Source organism: Falco biarmicus, chromosome 7 (genome assembly GCF_023638135.1).
Source record: "Falco biarmicus isolate bFalBia1 chromosome 7, bFalBia1.pri, whole genome shotgun sequence".
NCBI classification, from domain to species: Eukaryota; Metazoa; Chordata; class Aves; order Falconiformes; family Falconidae; genus Falco; species Falco biarmicus.
In genome coordinates, this window is record NC_079294.1 from 27,771,138 (window position 1) to 27,792,662 (window position 21,525).

The 21,525-nt window shown below is 40.1% G+C and overlaps 1 protein-coding gene across 1 annotated transcript in view; it reads left to right on the forward strand.

The window, feature by feature from the left end:
- Positions 1-277: 277 nt before the first annotated feature.
- Positions 278-21,525, forward strand: part of EXT2 (exostosin glycosyltransferase 2) — an 82,168-nt gene continuing 60,920 nt past the window's right edge. Inside the window, exons 1-7 of the mRNA XM_056345979.1 lie at positions 278-436; positions 2,398-2,957; positions 3,133-3,222; positions 8,172-8,288; positions 11,752-11,947; positions 15,318-15,457; positions 16,327-16,420. Coding sequence (XP_056201954.1) covers positions 2,422-2,957; positions 3,133-3,222; positions 8,172-8,288; positions 11,752-11,947; positions 15,318-15,457; positions 16,327-16,420 — 1,173 coding nt within the window. The 5' untranslated portion in view covers positions 278-436; positions 2,398-2,421. The remainder of the gene's footprint in view (positions 437-2,397; positions 2,958-3,132; positions 3,223-8,171; positions 8,289-11,751; positions 11,948-15,317; positions 15,458-16,326; positions 16,421-21,525) is intronic.

Sequence of the window (21,525 nt, forward strand, 5' to 3'; positions counted from 1 at the left end):
AGGAAAGGGCAGGGCCTTCACCGGGGAGCGCCGGCGGTTTGGAAGGACTGGCTTCCTGCCGCCAAAACCGGGCCAAACGCACCGGCAGGCTCAGCGGGGCGTCAAACTCCCGCACCTGGCGGCTGTGGGCGGGGCTCTGGCCCGCCCCGCCTCAGGCCCCCCGCCCCGCCCCGCCCCGCCCCCGGCCGGCTCCCGCCCTGCAGCCCGCCCTCCCGCCGCGCGGGGGCGCGCTTCGCGGAGGCGCGGCAGGACACCCACGCTCTTTCGGCGCCGGCGGGCCGCGCGCGTGCGCACGCCGGCCGTTCCTGCCAGGCCGGGAGGCGGCGGTGCCCGGCGGCGGGGAGCGACGGTGGCGGCGGCCGGGCGAGCCCCGCTCCGTGGGGCCGCCAGCGAGCTGGCGGCGCGGGCGGTGGGGCCCGAGCGACTGCGGGCGGAGGTGAGTCTGGGCGGCGGCGGGGGCGCGGCCCGCCCTGGGCTGTGGCGGGCGTTGCCGGCAGCCCCGGCCGTGCCCCGCTCCGGCGGGCCGTGCCTCCCGGGCCTGGCCGCGGCTCCTAAGGTGACCGTGCCGCCGGTGGGCAGGGAAAGCGGGAGGCGGGGGTGCCGCGGCGGGCAGGGGCCCGGCTGTGTGCCGGCAGTGCCGGGCAGCGCGGCCCCGGGGGGCCTGGGTCCTCCGCAGGCGGTTGTCACCGCCCGCTGCGCTGCGGCCCTGCGCCTTTCTGCCACCGTCCTGGCTGCTGCGTCTGACTCCTGTCTAATAGTCCACACGCTAGCAGGTCTTGTCTTGTGCCAGCAGGTTGCCCAGGTGGGTTGGGGGCCGTGTCAAAGCGATTAAACGTTTCCCTGGGTGGAGAGTGACGCTTCATCGAGGCTTTTTCCCCCCTGGCTTAAGTCTGGACAGCACTGATGGGTGACTCAAATGCTGGCTGTGAATGTGTAATGTTTGTCATAACGCAGGTGGCTGAGGCGCTGTATCGGAAAGGAGGAATAACGTGGTTAATGGTCAGAAGGCTGTGGAAAGTATTTAGTTATAAAGTGAATGGTAGTGCAGCATTCTGGCATCCGCCCTGATAACAGCAGCGTGCATGTATGGTCTTGTACAGGAGGCTTCTCCATTTCCATCTCCAGAATCAGAATGTGAATGTAAATTGGTGAGAGCCACTGTTAAAAGTGGAATATTAGCATCTGAGGTTATTTTTGTGCTGCTGTGTGTAAGTGCAGTCATTTCATGCATGAGCCACTCTATCCTAACAGTCTTTTGTTAAGCCCTGCCAAATGAACGTAACCCAATTTGTTATAAAGACCATTTAATGCCTTCTTGATACTTTTGTTCATGTTTGTTGTCTGCCGTACAATTGACTGTCAGACTTTGTTTTCTCACAAAGCAAAATAACATCCCATTTGTCCAAAAGGAAAACACATAATTGTACCATCTATATTCTTCTTCAGGGAGAACATGCTTACTACATTTAAGAAGGTCCCACTGTGGAGAGTTCATGTTGATTTTATTCATTATGGAAGTTTTAGTTGAAAACATAAACAGTTTTCTGCATGCAACAAGTAGCTGGTTCTTCAGTCTGTAGTTAATATAAATTGCCTCTTGCTGGAAGTAGAATTCTGTGTGTAAAAACTTGTAAGACACATCGAAGGTGACAGTAGTTGTGTGAGTTGGTTTGTGATAGTTTTTATTACATCGTGTTTTTAACTACAAGTGTTGGTCAGACTACAGTGAGCTATTACTTAAATGCTTTTCTTAGTGTGAGTACAGTGTCAGCTCATAGAACACTTTATTTCCCTCAAAGGCATACTGACAGAGATGACATTTATTCCTTTTTCTTGCCAGAAGTAGTTTAGCATCATTCCAGTCAGATATGGTGGGGCTCCTGTAAAATTCGGTTTGAAGGCACCTTTACCTTAGGAGCATATGATGTTCCTAAGTTCTGCATGATGTCCTGCTGTAAGCCCTTTGTAGTGTATCAAGGCTGTTTCTCTTCACATGTAGGTGTGTATTTTATTTTTTTCTTAGTATTCCCTATGAATACACTTAGATGTAGATGGAGTGGTACCCGTGAGGACTCGCCACTTCTGTAGTGCCTGAGATTTCTTCCTCCCCTTGCTGCCCAAGCTGTGTGCTTTTCTGACTTGTGACTGTTAACTGGCCAACATCATTCCTTTACAGCCAGGCCTAGCAGGTCAGCCTCATATTGTCCTTGCCCAGTGGCACTCCCAGTTGGCATTTTGCATTCTGGTGGGATGTATGAGCATCTGAAGAATTTTTACTGTAATCTGCCAAGGCAAAGAACCTGTCTTGAAAGGGTTAACTGGATGTTTCTCTGCATTGTGGCAATCATGTATCTCTTCCAGAGTTCATCCTAAAACTTCTCTCTTTCTGTTTTATAGAGACAAGAGGTAATTGATTCCATTATGTGTGCGTCAGCCAAATATAACACCCGGGGTCCAGCCCTCATCCCAAGGATGAAAACCAAGCATCGCGTCTACTACATCACTCTCTTTTCCATAGTTCTGCTTGGTCTAATTGCCACAGGAATGTTCCAGTTCTGGCCTCACTCTATTGAGTCGTCCAGTGACTGGACTGTTGAAAAACGCAGTGTCCATGATGTGCCTGTGGTCAGGCTTCCTGCTGATAGCCCCATTCCTGAGCGGGGAGACCTCAGCTGCAGGATGCACACCTGCTTCGATGTCTATCGATGTGGCTTCAATCCCAAAAACAAAATTAAGGTATACATCTACTCACTGAAAAAGTATGTGGATGAATTCGGGACATCGGTGAGCAACACCATTTCCAGGGAATACAATGAGCTGCTGACTGCTATTTCAGACAGTGAATTCTACACTGATGATGTCAACCGGGCCTGCCTTTTTGTGCCATCTATAGATGTCCTCAATCAAAACACACTCCGTATCAAGGAGACAGCTCAGGCTTTGGCACAGTTACCCAGGTACTTACTGAAACTATAGTGTGTGAATTTAAAGAACACAAAGTGGAAAAAGCTAAGGCTAATGCAGGAGGGGAGGCTGCTGTGAGTCAATGGCAGAGCTAGGCTTTGACAGAACTTATCATCCGTATGCAGAGAACACCTTCCTAATTGTTGTCTGTTTCTTCTTTTGCCTTAGGTGGGATCGAGGCACAAATCACTTGCTCTTCAATATGCTGCCTGGAGGGCCACCGGATTATAACACTGCCCTAGATGTTCCTAGAGATAGGTATGTGTTTTGCTATGTTTGAATGCACAGATCTGGGTTTAAATGCCATTGAAGAAGCAACAAGTTCGGAAGTGCAGCCGATAGCAAAAGATGTGCTCCTTAACCTTTACAAAGCTGGAGTATAACTTCCTCCCCTGTCAAAAAACAGGAGAGAAGTGCCTGCCTTGTATAGGACAAGTGTTTGCTCCTGAAATTTGACAGTTTAGCTTCGTCTTATATGGGATGTGGCTGACAGCATTTGCTCTTAACTGTTGGGCATGCTGTAAGGAAGGAGAATGTTGAGGTTAGAACCTGTATCTTGTGTGAACACTTTACAGAATGTCGCATTTGATGTATATCAGAAGTTCAAAGATGATTGCAGCTGCGACTTTCTGATAGAAGTCAGGTGCTTCAGGGCATTTTAAAGCAGCTGCGCTACTTGACAAAACTATGGTGTATTTCAATAGTTTTTTGTCTTAACAATTACACCATATTAGTAAACAGACAAATGCTCTTAATTATTCTCTGAAAAGTTTGTTTTGAAAGTATTTGCCAGAAATTTAAAAGGCGTGAATCCTGAGCTCAGTTTTCACTTGCAGAATAGTTTACTTCTGGAAGAGGAAAAGAGGTTGTCAGGCAAAGAAACAGGAGTAAGATGAACTTACTTAACTTAGGTACTGTAACTGGGTATGTTTCTACTAGATTAGCCTATGTGTGCTTAGTTCTGCTGAGTTACGTCCAGTATAACCAGTCCCTCTCTTGAAGGTCAAGATTAATGTTCATCTCAGGCAATAAACCTTGCCTGAGATACAGGATCTTTGCTAAGACAATTGTGTATGGAGTATATCTTTATTTCTTTGCACCAAACACGATTTAAAACATCCTTCTAATGCCAGAACAGAAGTTTTTTTCTGGACATGTTCAAAAAGTTAAGTTTACTCATTGTAATCGTATCACTAACTGTGAAGTAAGGCTTTGGGTTTTTATTTCTGTGTATGAAGTGTTATATGCACGTGGGTTAGCCTGAAGAGGGCAGTCAAGCATCATTCCTATGTGACTAAACCTGTTACCTGTTAGTAAATAATTGTATTTGTTATCTTCAAATTTATACTTCTTAAGGGGAATTTTCATTTGACAATGCTCTGTTTAATGGAATGGACTTCTTGGGGCCTGCAGATTTGTGGATGTGTGTGTCTACTGAAGATGTAGATTTATTAATTGAATGCAAGAGATTTCTTACACTGCATAATTTTTTACTTTCTTTTTTTTTTTACTTTTTTGTGTCACATGTCCATTTATATTTGGCCTTACATGTCTTGGCATAGTATGCAGGAAATGTGTTATTTTGGTATGTGTTTGTTCTACGTGTTTGTCATGTTAACATGGAAAGCAGAACAATTTGAATAAAAACAAATGGGTTTTGGCATACAGCTGTTGTTGTAGCTTGCCAAACTGACTCACCCTGCAGCTGTACGATCACTAGCTGTAACACATAAGAGAGGCAATAACAGAGAAAAGGTGGGACAGAGAAAAGGTGGAAACTCCTTTCTGTAGGTAGCCAACAGGCTGTATTCAGTGTAGTATAGAACCTGTATTACAGGTCACAGGTGAGAAGACAAGGGATCTGTGAAGAAATCAGCAGTATGGACCTAGTCCTGGAAGGGCCCGAGTACTGCAGTATGAGGTTACAGTATGATTTTGGAGACCTCTGGAGATCTTAGTTCATATTTAACAGAAGAAACGACCTGGTGTGAAGGACAGTTTGTAGTATCACAGGGTGAGAGGCTACAGGCCAAAATAAAGGTATGGTTTCGAATGACTGGTCTGAACTGTACCAGTACAACTCCAGAAAGACTGGATTTGTGGAATTTTGTGGATTGCTCCTGAAATACACAGGTAATATTTGTGAAGTTTGCACAGGGAGCATGGCCTGCCTTCTCTATTCAGCACATATCTGAGATCATACATAGTTGAGTAGTAGTGGATCATGATGTTTGATAGAATTGTGTTCTGTTGATTTGCTGCAGAATATTAATCCAGGTAAAATATGATCTTATTCACAAAGGGGAATTCAGTTATATGATATTTTTGCATTTTGAAAAGTCTTTAGCTAAGTTACCTCACTAAGGCATTGTTTGTTCATTGAATCTTTAAAGTCAGTTTCCAAAGGCAGTGTAAAAGCGCTGTCAAAGATTGAAGTCTGCCTTGTGGGCATGAAGGCTATGTTGCTGGGATTAGCTGCTATAACATGTAATCTGACATAAAACTTAAAAAATAAGCTCTTTATTATTTATTAGTAAGTGCTATTGAATTCCGTACAATAATGAGCATAAAAAGATTTCTTTTGCAAAGTTACTCTGTAGCTGTAGAATTGAACATATGAACTAAGATACTTTTTTATTCTGTTTCAGTTGATGAATTGTGTTTCAGTGACTTGTGAAGTTTGGCAGAAAGCTGATGGTGATGGCAGCTGGGCAGAAATGTTTAGAGTACAGACCAGATGGGTCACTTCCTGGAGAGAAATAAGCATCAATATCTGAAAAGTGGTGAAAAGTTGCTCAGAAACAGGCTCATTCCTCACTGATCAGTGCAATTTAAATAATATTTGTCTTGAGTACATTAGGAGTTAATATCTCTACTCCCTTAGTGCACCACACAATGAAAATCTGAATGGAGTTATTTAACTGGTGTTGGTTCCCTGTGGGTTTATTTAGGTAAAAGTCTGCATGACACACACCTGCTTTCTCAAGGCTGACGAGGTGCTGTCATGTTTTCACCGGATCCAATTAAAACAATCTGGTTGTAGTTTCCCAGTTAGGGGGGGTTAAAAAAAGAGGAGGGGAATATGAAGTGCAAGAACAGCAACGCCCAAGCCAATTTTTTCTCCCTGCTTGTAACTGAGTTAAGACATGGATAACACATGGAAAAGACATGGAACACGTACCTTCAAGGGTAAGACCTAGTCATAGCAGCATTGTATGTGTCACCAAAAAGGGGGGCATTGGAAAGAAATTTAAAATAATCACTTAATCTGGAACATAAATTCTCACTCAGCACGTACTTGATTTGTCATCTCATTCTTGAGTTGGCTGATTTCTGCTCCTGCCATGGTTTGTGTTCTGAGTGAAGAGCAGTAAAGGGCAAGTTGTTTTGATTTTGTGATTGTCATCAAGCTGAAATGCATCTCTAACCCACATCCTCTAATTCAGAGCCTGGGATTTTCAAAGAGCTTCTTAAATGACATTTATGATCACTTGCTTGACTAATTGGGTAAAGTCACATTTATGGCAAAGTGTGATCCTGATGTTTGAAGACAGAACAATGGTGCTGCAGGTCAGAGCAGGAAGTGAAGTATCCCATGGGACATCTGATGGTGGTTGGAACAGGCAGAACATACTAGTGTTTATCTGGGGTGTCATGTTCTGATGGCAAAAAATGATGGGTCTTGGATGATAATTAAGTATAATGATAATCTGTTGTATGACATCTGTGGAAAAACTGCTTCTCCAAACACTATACTAAGGATTTCATTCAGTGATATCTGAAAACAAGAACATCAGCTAATGGATTGTCAGTGCCTCTTCCAGTCTCATCTTGACTTTTTATTCTGATGTGTCTGTTCTAATTACTGATGAGACATGTGCCTGCTCCGATCTGAACTGTGACATGTGCAGGCTTGTGATAATAAGGCTTTTGGCTGTAATCATAGCTGTTACAATAGGGACAGCTCCTCAAGATCCTTTCTGTAGTGCCTGGTGTAGTGGTGTTCTGCTTCTTTCCACAGAGAAGGAGAAGAACTGGAATTGGGGAAAATACTTTTCTCCAGACTACTTTGTCTGGTACCTTAAGCAGACCTAGTATCCCTAGGACAATTTAAAGTGTAGCACACCCTCCTGTTTGGTGACAAAGGACTGAAAGTTTGATCAGCTGTTTGAGAAGTCCCACTAAAGAAGCTGAATCTGAGCTTCTTTTGGAAATAGGATTACATGTTCATGGTACCACCTGGTCACTGGAGACGAAATGGCAACTGAAAAGCTGATGTCCTCTGCTAGCATTTTTCAAAGAAGCCTAATTTGGGACAGGAGATAGTAACAAGCCTGTGTTTTCTGGCATTGTGAATCATGCATTGCTTTCTTCTGTACACATTGTTCTCTTATGTCTCTTAAAGCTATTCTGTGTAGCAAAAGGTTGTCCCATCTAGGAAAAGTCACAGTCAATCAAGGTCATCCTGTTGGGAGGCTGAGTTACATGTTAATTTATCAGTCTTCGATGATTCCTGTGCTCTCTAGCAGGCAGTATTGCAAGCAGCCTCTACTGTTGAAATTTATTTTCATGGCATACAGGATTCTTGTCACATTTTCTGTTTATAGCATTTTTTTGTGTAATATAAAATGAAATAAATTTCGCTAGTTTGTATGACCACTTTGAAAATACAGTTGGAAATAACTCCCATTTTATTATCCAGCCTGAGAAGTCCAGAGTCACTGTAAGCTGCCAAAATGCCATGCTATTGGACCTAGACTTGTATCTGAAATATAGTTTGTCTCTAACAATTCAAGAGCTGTTTTATTGCCGACATTGAGGAATACGTTAACTACTATAAATAATTAAGAATATATTTCTTTAAATTAAAATTGACTTAGGACATGTAAGCTTGCAAACATGCAAAATTATCATAATGACTGCAAAAGATTAAATTTCCCTGTATTAATGCAAAAATGGTCCATTCCTTGGTGATCATACGCAATTGTAAGCATCCCTTTGATGAGTATATCCAATCTAGCAGTAAGCCCAGTTCACAAAAACTAAAGTGAACCAAAAAAACTGCATGAAAAACGCCACTGACAAAAGCTGAGGGAAAAACTTACCTCAAAGCATGCATCTTTTTGATATTCTGGTAATGAAAATTGGTAAATTGTGCTCTGAGTTTGAATGGTATACTGTTTAAGTTACTTTCTTGTATTTTTCAGAGCTCTTCTGGCTGGTGGAGGCTTCTCCACATGGACTTACCGGCAAGGCTATGATGTCAGTATTCCTGTTTACAGCCCGCTATCAGGGGAAGTGGATCTGCCAGAAAGAGGACCAGGGTAAAGCAATTCCCATGAATTTGGCAAAGTACATTCAATGTCATGTTTAATATTGAAGCTGATAAAATATAAATATAGCTGTTAACTTGTTTGGCTTGGGCAGTTTTTAAAGAGTTGCTTTTAATAGCTCTTGCTATTAAAATATATGATTCCAATGCTAATGGCCTTGGCTAATCTGCCAATGTGTGGTTTACCTATGAACTGATGATATTTTTGGAGTGATTCTGTTTTTTCCCACTCTAGAAACTGAACTGTCCAATATGACAGCCTGATAGTGTTTCTGGTAGAATTAGATTCAATATTTCCAGTCAGCTGACAAGTTATTTCAGATATAAATAAGAGTAGTTGTTAGATGTTTGGTTTCTTTAAGGTATAAGTAAAACAGGGCAGTAGTTCAAAGCAATATAGATTCCCTAATAAATGAATGCTTCAGACAATTTATTTTAGGATACTTAAAAGCAAAGTGTACTAGGAAAAGATCACTATTGCAATGATAAAAGAAGTATGCTATACTTCCGTTGTGGCTTTGAAGAGAAGGAAGGGATCATGGGGATCAACATGAGTGCCTCAGTATCAGCCAGTGCAAACTTTGAATGAGTAATAGGAGAACAGGAGCAAGAATGTGATCTTTACCTCTGTATGTCTTGCGGATACATTCTTTGTAAATCAGTTTAGATGTTTTGGTGTTCTGAAGTCCTTTCAAAAAGACGTTGAGAGTTTGCAACAGGAGAAGCCTGTAAATACAGCTCTGAAGGGAAGAAGTTCTTACAGAATGTATCTTGAGGAGGTTAGTATGGTTAGCTCATGAAAAAGAAGAAAGAGAGCCGATTTGATTATGGGAATAGTTACACCCAGAGTTTAAAGTACTGATCTCTTTTTCTTTTTTAAAGTAATATAGTAAGACACAAACACATACAATGCCCCCAACCTTGGGAGTGAGACAAGTGGGAAATAAAGCACTAATTTTAACAAGGAATGTAATTAGCTATTAAAATGAGCTACGCTGGGAAGTGGTCGTTTCTCTAATCCATTCATGTCTTCAGAACAAGAATAGGTAGAAGTCTGGAAGACATGTTTTAATTGATTATGGAAGACTGCTCTTTGAATATTTCATAAGCTTCCTAATTACACAGCTGAAAACATTTCACTGTAGCATATAACAGAGGCCTTACCTTTGTTAGGGTTTAAAAGATGGTCTGACTGAGGCAATGGGGGTAAATGACATGTCCACTGTTTATGGAGATCAAGTTTAGAAATGCAGAAACTTTAGGTCCTTTTTTCTGACAACATCCTGCAAAGAATATAAATTATTAAAGTTGAAAACTGTGATTGAAAGGGTGCTGCCACTACTGGACACAAAAAGTTAGTGCACTTTGGCTTCAATTGTCTTCTCCTCTGGTATGAGCAATGCTGTTGCTCAGGGCTGCTCCAAGATATGCAGTCAATTACAGGACAAACTCATGCAGCAGTGGTTTGCTTTGCTCACACCCTTTATGTTCACACTTGTGATGCTCCTGGACTAGGTCAGTAGTGGGGCATCTGGTTGCATCCCAATTGATTCTTTATAGATCTCAAGTATTACAGTCTGACACAGAGTGAAAGCATGTCTTGTATTTCTGTGTGGAAAGCATGAACGTGATGATAGGCTTCAGCATGTATAGAACCGATTGTAAAGAGATATGCAGTCATATTGTTCGTATCCATGTAGTCAGCTAAATGTATGTCTGGTTTTAGGCTGGGTAAGAGAAACTGTTATGTGGGAGCTGATGTAATGTATGAGTCTGTGTTTGGTGAAGGTGTTGGAGCTTCCATGTTCTCAAACTTGGGTTGTTTTTTTTGTGAGGAACAGACTGTAGCCTCCGGAGTACCATCTAGTGGGCAGTGAGCATTAGTAATTGAAACACGTTCACAGGTTCAGTTGCTTTTTGCAGGATAACTGTGGCAAGGGAACGATGCTCAGAGTTCAGGCTTGCTTGGGATAAATCATTATGTTCCACTATACTGTTATTTCCTGGGAGCTGGGGCGTACTTTCTTTTGTAGCAAGATTTGATACCTAGATTTTGAGTGTCATGATGACAGTTTCAAGGCAAAGTTTGGTTTTAAATGTATACACAAACAAACCTGCATAATTTTTAACAGGTTATAAGCATTTATTATCACTCATCTGCATCAGTATTTCCTTTTCTTTTGAAACAAATCCTTTTTTATTCCTCTTACAGAGCTGGACTAAAGGGGTTTTAGTTACTCTTCTTTTTAGTTGGATTGTTTAAAATGTTTTAAATCCATCTCTCTAGAAATATATATTCTGTAGAGATGCTGGTAACAAGTTGGTAGCAGCTGGAGACTTGGGAAAAAGAGTATTTTTAAAAAAATTCTATGCAAGTCTCATCTGTTAATTGGAGCAACTAAAGTGACCAGCATGAAAATGAGTGGAGGTGAGAAGAGCAGCAGGAGCGGTCTGACTTTATAAAGTGTGTTTTTGTATGTGTTTTCAGAGCTGTAAATTAAAGATAGCATCACGTGGAGTAGAACTGGAATTCTAAGTGCAGGCCTCATGTTTCCTGTGTTCTTTTGGCAGCATGAGGGCAGGCGCTCGCTGTGTGTTCCTTTCAGTGGGGAGCTGTAGAGCAGTCTGACTTAACTGACACGTTTAAAAAGGAAATCAAAGCAGATGAGAATGAGTATAACAATTGTATGACATGCTATTTTCCAATATCAGCATAACTTTTTAAAGCAGTGAGCACTTAATTTGAGACTGTATTCCTGTGTGTTTTACCTCCAAAGTTAATTAGCATCTTGAAACACTTCAGTATTAAGGCACATCTTAAATATTCACATTTTTGGAATATGGTAGGAGTTGAAAGTGAATGGGATAATGGACCTTCAACTTTGTCCTGGAAATGTTGCCTTTATGTTGCCCAAAAGAGAGAAAGCCAAATCACAGCTAATGAAATGAGCTTGTCCTGTTACTGCTGTCACCGTATCAAGGCTGAAAAAGAGTTGTCAGTTCAGCATCTTTTTTCAGTTAAAATTGATGAGAAAATACATGGGAGAATAAACTAGCAGCAGCTTTACGTGTGTTATCTACTTTGGTATAGTAGACAAGCATCAAACAAAACAGACAATCCTGGCATCAGTAGCAAGCTGTTTTAATATGTAGCTAAATAATGTTTATTTCAGTTTATAACAGAGCTTATAATGCAAGTGCCTATTCTAATGTAATAAGCATTCTTTCCAAGTGCAGATTTATTCAAAGTTGTAAATAATGCTGAACCACTTACTGTCCAAGATTTAATTATATTGCATCATTACGCTTCCCAGCCTTGTTTGAACATACAGTCTTGGCAGTGTGTCCACATAGTTAATCTTGCTCTGCTTTTCCAGGATGGAAGGGAGTGTGTTCTAGAGCATCTTGGAAGTAAACTCACAGTGCTGTCAGGTAACCTTGCTGTGGTTTTTCAGTCCTCGCAGGTATTTCATTCTGTCATCTCAAATGGCTCTGCACCCAGAATACCGATCTGAGTTGGAAGCTCTTCAAGCTGAAAATGGGGAATCAGTGCTGATCCTAGACAAATGTACAAACTTGTCAGATGGGGTCCCTGCTGTTCGCAAACGCTGTCACAAGAATCAAGTCTTTGATTATCCTCAAGTGCTTCAGGTAAGGCTGTCTCTCCTGCAAGCTTCTCTTCCCCTTGGTTACTGTCAGCTGTGGAGCTCTTCCTGTTTAGCCCTGCTAACGTACTTCCTTATATTTAGTTAACCTGATGGCTGTGTTTTGAAACTGCATAATTTGTTATGTTAGCTTGGATGTTATATCTTAATTTTACTCTTATTTTTAAGAGGGCAAAGAACTGTGAACTCAAACTGATACACGCACTATGCTATAGTTTTAAAACACTGCTTGTGTATAACAGCTTCATAAGATTGGTCCTGGTGGGCTTCTAGTAACACATGACAATGTTGTGTAAACTTAAAAAATGATATGAAGATACTGCCAAATACAGCAGCAATGGGAGGAGAAACTTTTGGAGGCCAGACAAAATTGCTCACGTTAAAATTGGGGAAGAATATTGGAATCTACACCCTCCAGAATAACTGGCAAAATGACCTTCAACAGGCATGAGTTTGGAATTGTTTTCTTACATATGACAATCCAGGCCTTGCTAGATGAAGCTTGGAACAGGGGATGGCTTTGTCAATTGGGAAGAAGATGAAAATGAACTTTAAAGAGCTTATGCATAGATTTATTTGGGGGCAAAAGAGAGTGCTACATTTAAGGAGAGTTGGTCAGATTATATTTTTTGTAAGCAGTTTAGTAGCTATCCATACAGATAATTCTGTAGGGTTTATAACAGACTAAGCTAGAAGACTTGTCAGCAAGCAGCTACGAAAATATCTAGGTGAAATATGGTTCATGGCCTTGGCCCAACTTCCAAAGGCCTTTTGATGTGTCACTGAAGATAAAACTAGATGGCGTTCTCAGAGCCCTGTGTCTCTTAGCAGTTCACTAACAGGGAGGTGCTTTGGCATGTAGTGTGGTGAAGTGAGTTATGCCATAGGCCACTGTGCTCTGTCTGTGGCCACCAGCACATAATCTGTCTTTGAACTTCAGCAAATGATGATAAAATAACAAACAAGCTGAGGAAAGGCAAAGTTTCCACCCCTCCTGTTATGTTTTGGAGGAAATATGTTTAAAATTCCTTCTGGAGGAGGGGGAAAGGGAGGAAGAGGTCACCCTGAGTCCTAAACTTTCAGCCAAAAGGGAAAAAAACCCACCCAAACTTATTGGCTTTATTTCTGTAAATACAGACTGGATTGCTCGAGGAGTGCAAGTCAGGGAACCTGTATCTATATCTTGCTATATATGATTTTATAACTCAGAAGAGGGCTGGCACATGCCGAGATTGTTAAAATACTTTCCTTTGCAGAGCCCTGCATCTCCCTTTGGAATGTCTGGCTGATAACAGTGGTGATGCGAGGGGATGTATTTATAGTAACCTTTGTCTAGACAGGAAAAATGGTTATCTGGGCAGATGAGCATGTGTGTCCACATCTGGAGTTTTGTTTTTTTCCTCTCCCAGACCTTACTAGAGTCTCTTACACCTGCTGCTGTGTGATCTAGTGAGTCAGTGTTAAAAGGTGTGCTCGTTCTCTCAGCTTCTTCCATTTCCGCACCCTTCTTTTCCTTCTCCTCTTCTCTGAGAGTGGGGGAAGGGGGACTGCAATGACAGTTCATCCTTTCCAGTGCTGCCTTTACAGACTTCTTACTAGACAGGCTCTCGGGCTTCTGGGTTTCTAATGCTTCCTGTTTCCAGTCCTCTCTTGGATGAGGTTTTCAAGACTTCTAGTACTCTATGGGCATGAATGCAGGTCTTACAATTGCATTAAGAAACCAGCGAAGAGCCAGAAAACCGCCTTGTATTTTCTAGTTCCATTTTGATGTTTTGCTGCCCTGCTGAGCCTCCTGGCTCCTTTTCCTCAGGCCACAGAACACAAGCTGGAAAGATGTTTTCTTATCTGTGGGAGCCTCTGTATCAACTTTATAATTTTTTTCTTAGGACTTGGGATTTTTCCTTGTTTGTGTAGTTGAACTCTACAAGCATTTATTTTGTGATCTTGAATCTGTAGCAAGATTCCTCAGTGGCAGTGAGATCTAAAGTCCCTGTTTACAGGGTGAGTGCAGCATAGTCAGGAAATCTTCTCTGTTGCAGTTTAAACTCATGGCTTTTTGCCTTGTGTGTTGTGGACATGTGAGTAGATTATGTTCTTCCCTTTTGCAAATTTTTTTATATCTTTTAAGTTCCCTTTAGCCATCTTCCTCCTGCCCTCACCCCTTCAGAATACATAATATTGATATAGTCAGTCTTTCCTTGTAGATCATACTTTCAAGGTAAGTAATCATCCTTTTTTTTTTTTTTTTTTCTCCTGAAAGTGCATTGCCCAAGACTGAACACACTTCTCTGTCTGAGGTCTTTTATTACTGAGAAGAGCAATTACTTCACATGTCATAGATTGTACTTCTTTTTGCATTCTAATACAACCTGTGGGTGTAGCGTTTTGTTTTTTCAACAGAAAAACATTGCTGACATATGAATACCCTTTCTTTTCGTGTTCTTTTGTAGGAAATGTTCTTTTCTGCAAAATGCAAAACCTAGGCAATTACTTCATGCTTTATATTTGTGCAGTTGTTTATTTTTATCTAAGTGTTGAGCCCTGTATGTATTGATATATTTTTTAGTCAATTTATCCATATAATGTCAAACTCTAATTCCATTATCCATTATGCTTGCTAATCCTGTAAGATCATAGATATTGTCAGATCTAGTAGGTATGGTCTTAATTCTGCTACTCGGGTAACCAAGGGACACATTGAATACTGTTGCACCTAGGAAGGATTATTTGGCCCATCACTGTTTTACCTGTGAGCCACTGCTAACTGCTTTATACTTAGAGTTCTGTATCTATAACTTATGTAGCTATAAAGCCTATGAGGGCTTTATGAAGCCCATGTTTTCTTAATTTGCCTATGAAAATGCTATCGAAGATGGCAAATGCCTTTTAAAGTTGAGATTTGAAATCTCTTACTTCACTGCTGTCTGTAGAGCTGGATTGCTAAGAAAATTAGATTGGCTACGTACAGTTTGTACTCAATTAGTTCATGTTGGCTGTTGCTCATCTTGTTATGCCAAACTTTCGAAATGTTTAATTTAGTCTTCCCCATGAATTTTCTCAATTAGAAATCTGAAGTTCGGTCATTAAAATAAAGCATAGTCCTATTAGCTGATTTGTCATCTCTCCATTTAAGACATTTTTGAGCTTGTAGAAGATAAAGTTGGGTAATTATTTCAAACTAGCTAATAATGCAGGAAACACTGGTTGCACAGAACAAGCCTGTTTTCCTTTTGACTTGTTTTTTTTGTGAGGGGGAGGGCAGGAAAGCATAATGCATATATACTTACACAAGTAATACAAACGTAACATTTCCTTTTTTTCCCCTCATCTGTGCCTTGGATACCATTTGTTGACAGGAGTCTACGTTTTGTGTAGTTCTACGTGGAGCCCGTCTGGGACAGGCTGTGCTAAGTGATGTTCTTCAAGCTGGTTGTGTCCCAGTCATCATTGCTGATTCCTACATTTTACCTTTCTCTGAGGTTCTGGACTGGAAGAGGTCTGTACTCTCACTGTTGTACATCAGACCACTGCATAAGAGACTTCATTGCATTCAGTGATTTGAATAAAATCTGTGTGATCAGTCAAGTGTACTGGGGGTTACAGGGAATAGAATACAGACTATGATACGTGCAGTCTTTGCCTTTGATATATTATGCATCAAAAATAAGAGAGGAAAACAAATGAAGCAGAGATGACAAAACATTTGATTATCCTGTAGCCAATTGTATTTTTTCTAAAAGGGACTTGCTTTATTATCTTGTGCTTGAATTCAGTGAGGACTGGTCTGCATTCAAGCTCTTTTAAGGAAAATATATACTAAAAATTGCATCATGTAAATGTTAAATTCTTTATATTGTATCATGATTCCTAAGTTCATCTGAGACTGAAAGGCATAATTATTTTGTAGCTGAATACACTGTATTAAGAGCTTAGATTATTTTTCCATGCATACAGTATGCCCAGTTACGTGATCTTGGGATAATATGTACAAAGATTACTCGTTTTTATACATTGCACTGTATATGCTATTAGTGCTTGGTCACTCCAAAAATCTCAGCTGACAGCAAGTCAGTGGGAATCCAGAGAAGAGAATTCAGGATTTCTGGTCTCTGTCCCTACCATATTTATTGAATTGTTTGTATGGATCAGTCCACAGACTTTTGTGGCATTATCTGTGGGCAGACAGGCTAGTGTTGTGAAAGAACTGCTGCAGAATTAATTAATTACATTGAGAGAAGACTGCTTGTTTCTGCTAATATCTGCTGAATGTGCCTTAGTAGAATAGGGTAAGATTTGGGTTGGAAAAGCAGCTCACATCTTTTAAGACATTTCTTCTTGTCTTACCACTTGTTTTGTTTCTTATAGGGCCTCTGTTGTTATCCCTGAAGAAAAGATGCCTGAAATGTACAGTATTCTGCAAAGTGTCCCCCAGCGACAAATTGAAGAGATGCAAAGACAGGTAAAATAACGCACTGTCTTTATTTTCCGTTATTTATGGTTGCAGTGTATGTTCATACACCTGCCTTACTATGAAATCTGTTGGCATGCAGAAGTACTCTCATGTTAATATTTTGATTATTTGACCATCTACTTTCTTTTCAATGTTGTGTGTCTACCCATCACTGGTGCAGCTAAATGTGTTGAACAGCACCTGTTGATCAGTACTACATTACCCATCAGGTCAGGAAGTTAAGAGTATTGCATATGATTGAGATTGCAGAAGAACCCTTCAGTAGACAGAGTTCAGTTACTCGGGATGGATTTTCTCCAACCTACTATGTTAATGTACCTGCTGTTGTGTAATATAGGTTCTTTAGCATCATCAGTGGTCAATGCCTCCCCATCCTGGGTTGCGGCAAATCTCCTGAAATGTGAAATTGAGGTTTTTAACTATCTGCTTTTTCATGTAAAGATTGTGTGGTATTTGCTGTGAGTGGAGATGGCCAGTTCCTATCAAACTCCTCTTTCATTAATTTCCCTTTTTCTTGTGCCCCCTGTGTGTTCTTAACGCACCCTGGGATGGAAGCTGTCCCTGAATGCAGGTGTACTGCCTACTCTTATATATTAACGTATTTCTGATGAAATCACAGTGTATATTTTTTTTCCCTTTTTTTCTACATGTTACTTACATTTTATTAAAGAAGTTCAAGAGTCTGTATCTCAAGAGAAGCTTTGGTTTGTAGATGAATTTTAATGCCTGAAAATGTGAGGGAAGCATTAAGTCCAAAATACTTTTAACTAAGTTGACAGTTCCTCTGAGAGGGAAATTTTACTTATTTGGTGACTGGAAGAGCTGAGATCACGATCTGTCCAAACTTGTGAATGAAGTCTCTGTTGGCTGGGTATATAGTCAAAAGGAAACCTCTTCTAGTTTACTCCAGTTGATAGAAATTCATATTTATTAGCTTTGCCATTATGGACAATATCATCATCAGTTGCTTTAATTGTACAGCTTGCACATGAAGTGTAAGCTGAGGACTGTTAGCTGTGTGAGGATTTTCATGAAGTGTGAAGAGTTTTATTGTCAGATTCAGGGATGGGATTCAACCATGTTGTTCTTTTGGTGGCTGGAATATATAGATGAACATTTTTGGGCCTGCGAAGAAGGCGTTGTGCTATATGGGAAACTTGTACCTAGGACCTTTCATTCTTGTCACCTTGTTGTACTTGAGCATATATTGTTACGAGGTAGGGAGATAATGTTCTTATTGTTTATCCCAATGAGGAACTGAGGCATAGAGAAAGCAAAAGCTGGGTATGTAGGGAAAAACTATCTCATCTCAGCTGACTTTTAAAGATGCATGGGATTTCTGTGGTCAGATATCTGCAAGAATTGTGAAGACATGTTTCTGAAACTCCCTTACCCAACTTTAGTGACAGTCATCTTTTGTATGGTCCTTGTGAAAAATGACCCAAGGCACCGTTTTTCGGGGTGTAGCCTACAACGCTCTAGTTACTTCTACCTAGACAGTGTTAAAAGCTCCACAGTGTATTAATACTGGATATGTGTGGAGAAGAGACTCTCAAATTTAGCAGTAAATACCTTTTCATACAGGAATTCTGTTGCCAGCTTCACTTCATTCTCTGTACAGAGAATCTGCAAGTATTACAGCGGCCATCAGAGGTCTCCTTTCTCTTTAGCGCCTTCACACAAATGAACTTTTTTGCTCGGGCCCATTGGCAAAACCAGTTGCCACCGGGGATGGCAGCTGAAAAAAGTAGCTTTACTGTTACAGCTCCTAGAAACATAATTTTGCTTTATTTTCTTTTTTTCTCTGACGTGAATGAAGAGACGTTAACACTAGGGAGTTTTGGCTAATAAAGCTTTAAAACTGACATTAATAGTCTGTTAAAGTGTGCATTGATTTTCTTGTCCATTTTACTAATATTATAAAATAATCATTTCAGGATAGTGTTGTCTTTCTGTGGAGAATGCACTTGACATTGTAAACAGCTTAAACAGTGATTTTAATGTGTGAAGTCAGGAAACAACACTAGTATGTAAAAAAAAACAACACCAAACAACAACAAACCAGCCCAAAGAAACAAACTAAAAAAGCCTAAACATTCCAATGAAGCATACCGAGAACAATCCCCTCAATTCAGATTATCTATACGTTATCTCTGTTATCTGTAACTCCATAAAATTAAGTTAAAATAGAAGATATTTTAATACCCAGAATGTAATTCTAGTCTGTGTCTGAATTTTGTTGGGTTATAAATGGTTTGCGGTAGTCATTGCCACTGGGTTCAAAGCATCACTGAACGTATTGGAAACTGTGATTCTATTGACTGACGGTGGGAAGCATGTTTTTCTAAAGCTTTCTCTCACATCGTGATACTTTTTCTGAGGATATAGTCGTGTATTTTGCTATTAAGAGCATCAAAATGAAATCACGAGCCCTTTTTCTCTTGTCTTTGAGAATTTATTTCTGTCTGCATATTGAGGTTACTTAAACATCTTATCTATCCATTTCACATCCTGTCAACCTTACTTACAAGGTCAAGTCCTAATGTAAGTATCCGTGAAATTCTTCTGCTGATACATGCTTCTATGTTCTAGCTACCTGATGTGGTGAAAAAGAACTTATTGACTGATACCATGTGGACAGTCAGTAACCTGATTGCTTTTCCTCATTAATAAATATGCACTAATATTCCACCTGTGCTACAGATTTTTGTATCCTTCCTCATCATCAGTCTCACAGTAGGGAGCAGTTGCACCCTTTCCTTGCTTCTTTTGATCTAAATGGTTTGGGAAAGTATCTTAGGAGTTTTTGGCTAGACAAAATGTCTTCCCAGTTTTTTTCATTATCTTCACTGCAGCAACAATATACAGGAATTAATGAATAAATATTTACAAAATAAGGCTAAAGCGGTGATAGAAGAAAGAATTTGAAGTTGGAATTAACCTTTTGAGGAAGCTGGTGCTAAGGGCAGTTCAGAAGCAGAGTGAATTTATCATAAGTGCTCTCATTTGTTTGACAGGCAAGGAATTCCTAAAAGGAAACTGAACTAATACTTGTTTATAGAATGAATGTGCAGATGAACTGGAGTGATTTATATATGTTTTCAGATGTGATCTATAGCAGCTGATTATTCTGATTAGCCATGGAAGGACAATGAAAACTTCAAAATATTCTGGTTTTGCAAGTAACCCATATTTCTCAACAATATTTAAACTACTTTATTTTGCTGCTTCAACTTCAAGGGTTAATAATGCTTGATACACAATATTTTGATATTTATTTTTTGTCAAGTGGAAGGGGACTGACTGAAGCTAGTCTTGCAGTATGTTTGGGTTTTTCCAGTCCATTTTAATTTTTACCAAGCATTGTTTGTATCAAGGTGGAAACAAAGGTAGGTAGTTTACAATGGTCATGTTCTTTCTTGTTTTTACATTGAGAAGCACTTGGAGTTTGATATGTTACAAAAAGATTGGTCTACAACTGATGTTAAAATGAGGAAAAAGTGATTGTTCAAAGAGCTTTTATTAAAATTGATACAAAAATTGTTATACAGCATCTCATTGTTTCCTTTGCAGTTAGGATGTGTTTAGGTTTTATTGAAAAAACTGGTTTTGTTGCACGTAAAATTTCACCAGGGCAGACAATACATTTTTCATAGACTTGTAAAACATGCTTTGCCAGTGCCTGCCAACTAACTTATTTTTTTCAGTAAATTCAGAAACTAGTTGACATGTTCTGACATATAAGTGTGGTTGAGATCATAATCTTTTCAGCCAAACAGAACAAATCCTTGCTCTAAATTTCTCTTGGTTTTTAGTAGGATAAAGCATGCATTCATCATGCCTATCAGACTTTCTGGGTCTGATAACCCTTGTAGGGTGGGAGCCTTGCTGTCCAACCGCTTTGGTTTCAGTGGTTGTCTTAATTATGACATTTTTATCCTTAGTTGGAAAACCTCATAATTAAAAAACTTGTTATTGTAAATGTTAGCTTGCCAGTTTTCTTTGATTAGGTACTCTTTTTGTAGTATTTTATAGCAGTTGATTCTCTGGAGATCATGGATCAAGGTTGAAATATATACATATACACAAACATACATATAAATTTTTTTTCAAGTTGGAAGAGATTGTCTGCTTTTCATGAATAAAATTTTATTTATGCTTAGTTTTTGCTTTGTTTTTGGAAATACTTGTAGCCATACATCAGCTGGAGAAGAGAAGGCGGCTTTTAAAGGGAAATCATCCCATTAAAAATATATATGAACCCATATTTGGAAATATTTTCTTATAGTTTGTATGCTGATCGTGAGCATCACACAATACTTCATGAAGAGGATGAAATACAGGTGCTTTAGTTTTGGAGTCATCATCTCCTAGGATCTATGGCTGGTATGACCTGTGCTGTGATTTCCTATAATACAACTTCATTTTGCTCAGTTGTTTTTTCAGACAGTACATGGTATAAACCAGGAAAGAGATTTATTGGTTTAGGCAGAGCTGGAGTGTGGGAAATCAGAATTAATTTCTAACTGTCCTGCATTATACCTGATTGTGCTGAGATCTCTAGAGATTAGCCATAGTAACTTACACTTACTGTTCAAACTTGCAGAACATTTTGCCCTACATTGTTCGTGGTTCAGTTTCCTGACTTTCCTCAAAGAAGGAAATAGTTTCTGTCCTCATAGCTTAGTCTATACTGTTGTGAAAAATTGTTAACTTATTTTCAATACTACACGTACAGCCTATGTCTGTGAGAACTGGAGAGTACCATATGATAGCTCTTACAAACTCCAACATACTGACCATCAAAAAGAGTCTCTGCTAGTTGAGCTGCTAAAATTAATAGCAGTCTGGATGAATATCTGCATCCCTGGGATTGCTGTCTTGTCCGTTTTCTACAGTAATGTTGTCATTCTCATTTTCTTTGAAGCTTCTTTGAACCATCCCCCTCTCAAAATACTTCCATATGGAGTCTGAAACACAGGCAGAAGTGCCCAGAGGCAAATCGATAAGCAGCTCAGCTGCACTGCTGCTAATCCAGCAGACTTGGTGCTGCATCCTTATGCTTTCATTTTCTCTGTACCACAAACCAGCAC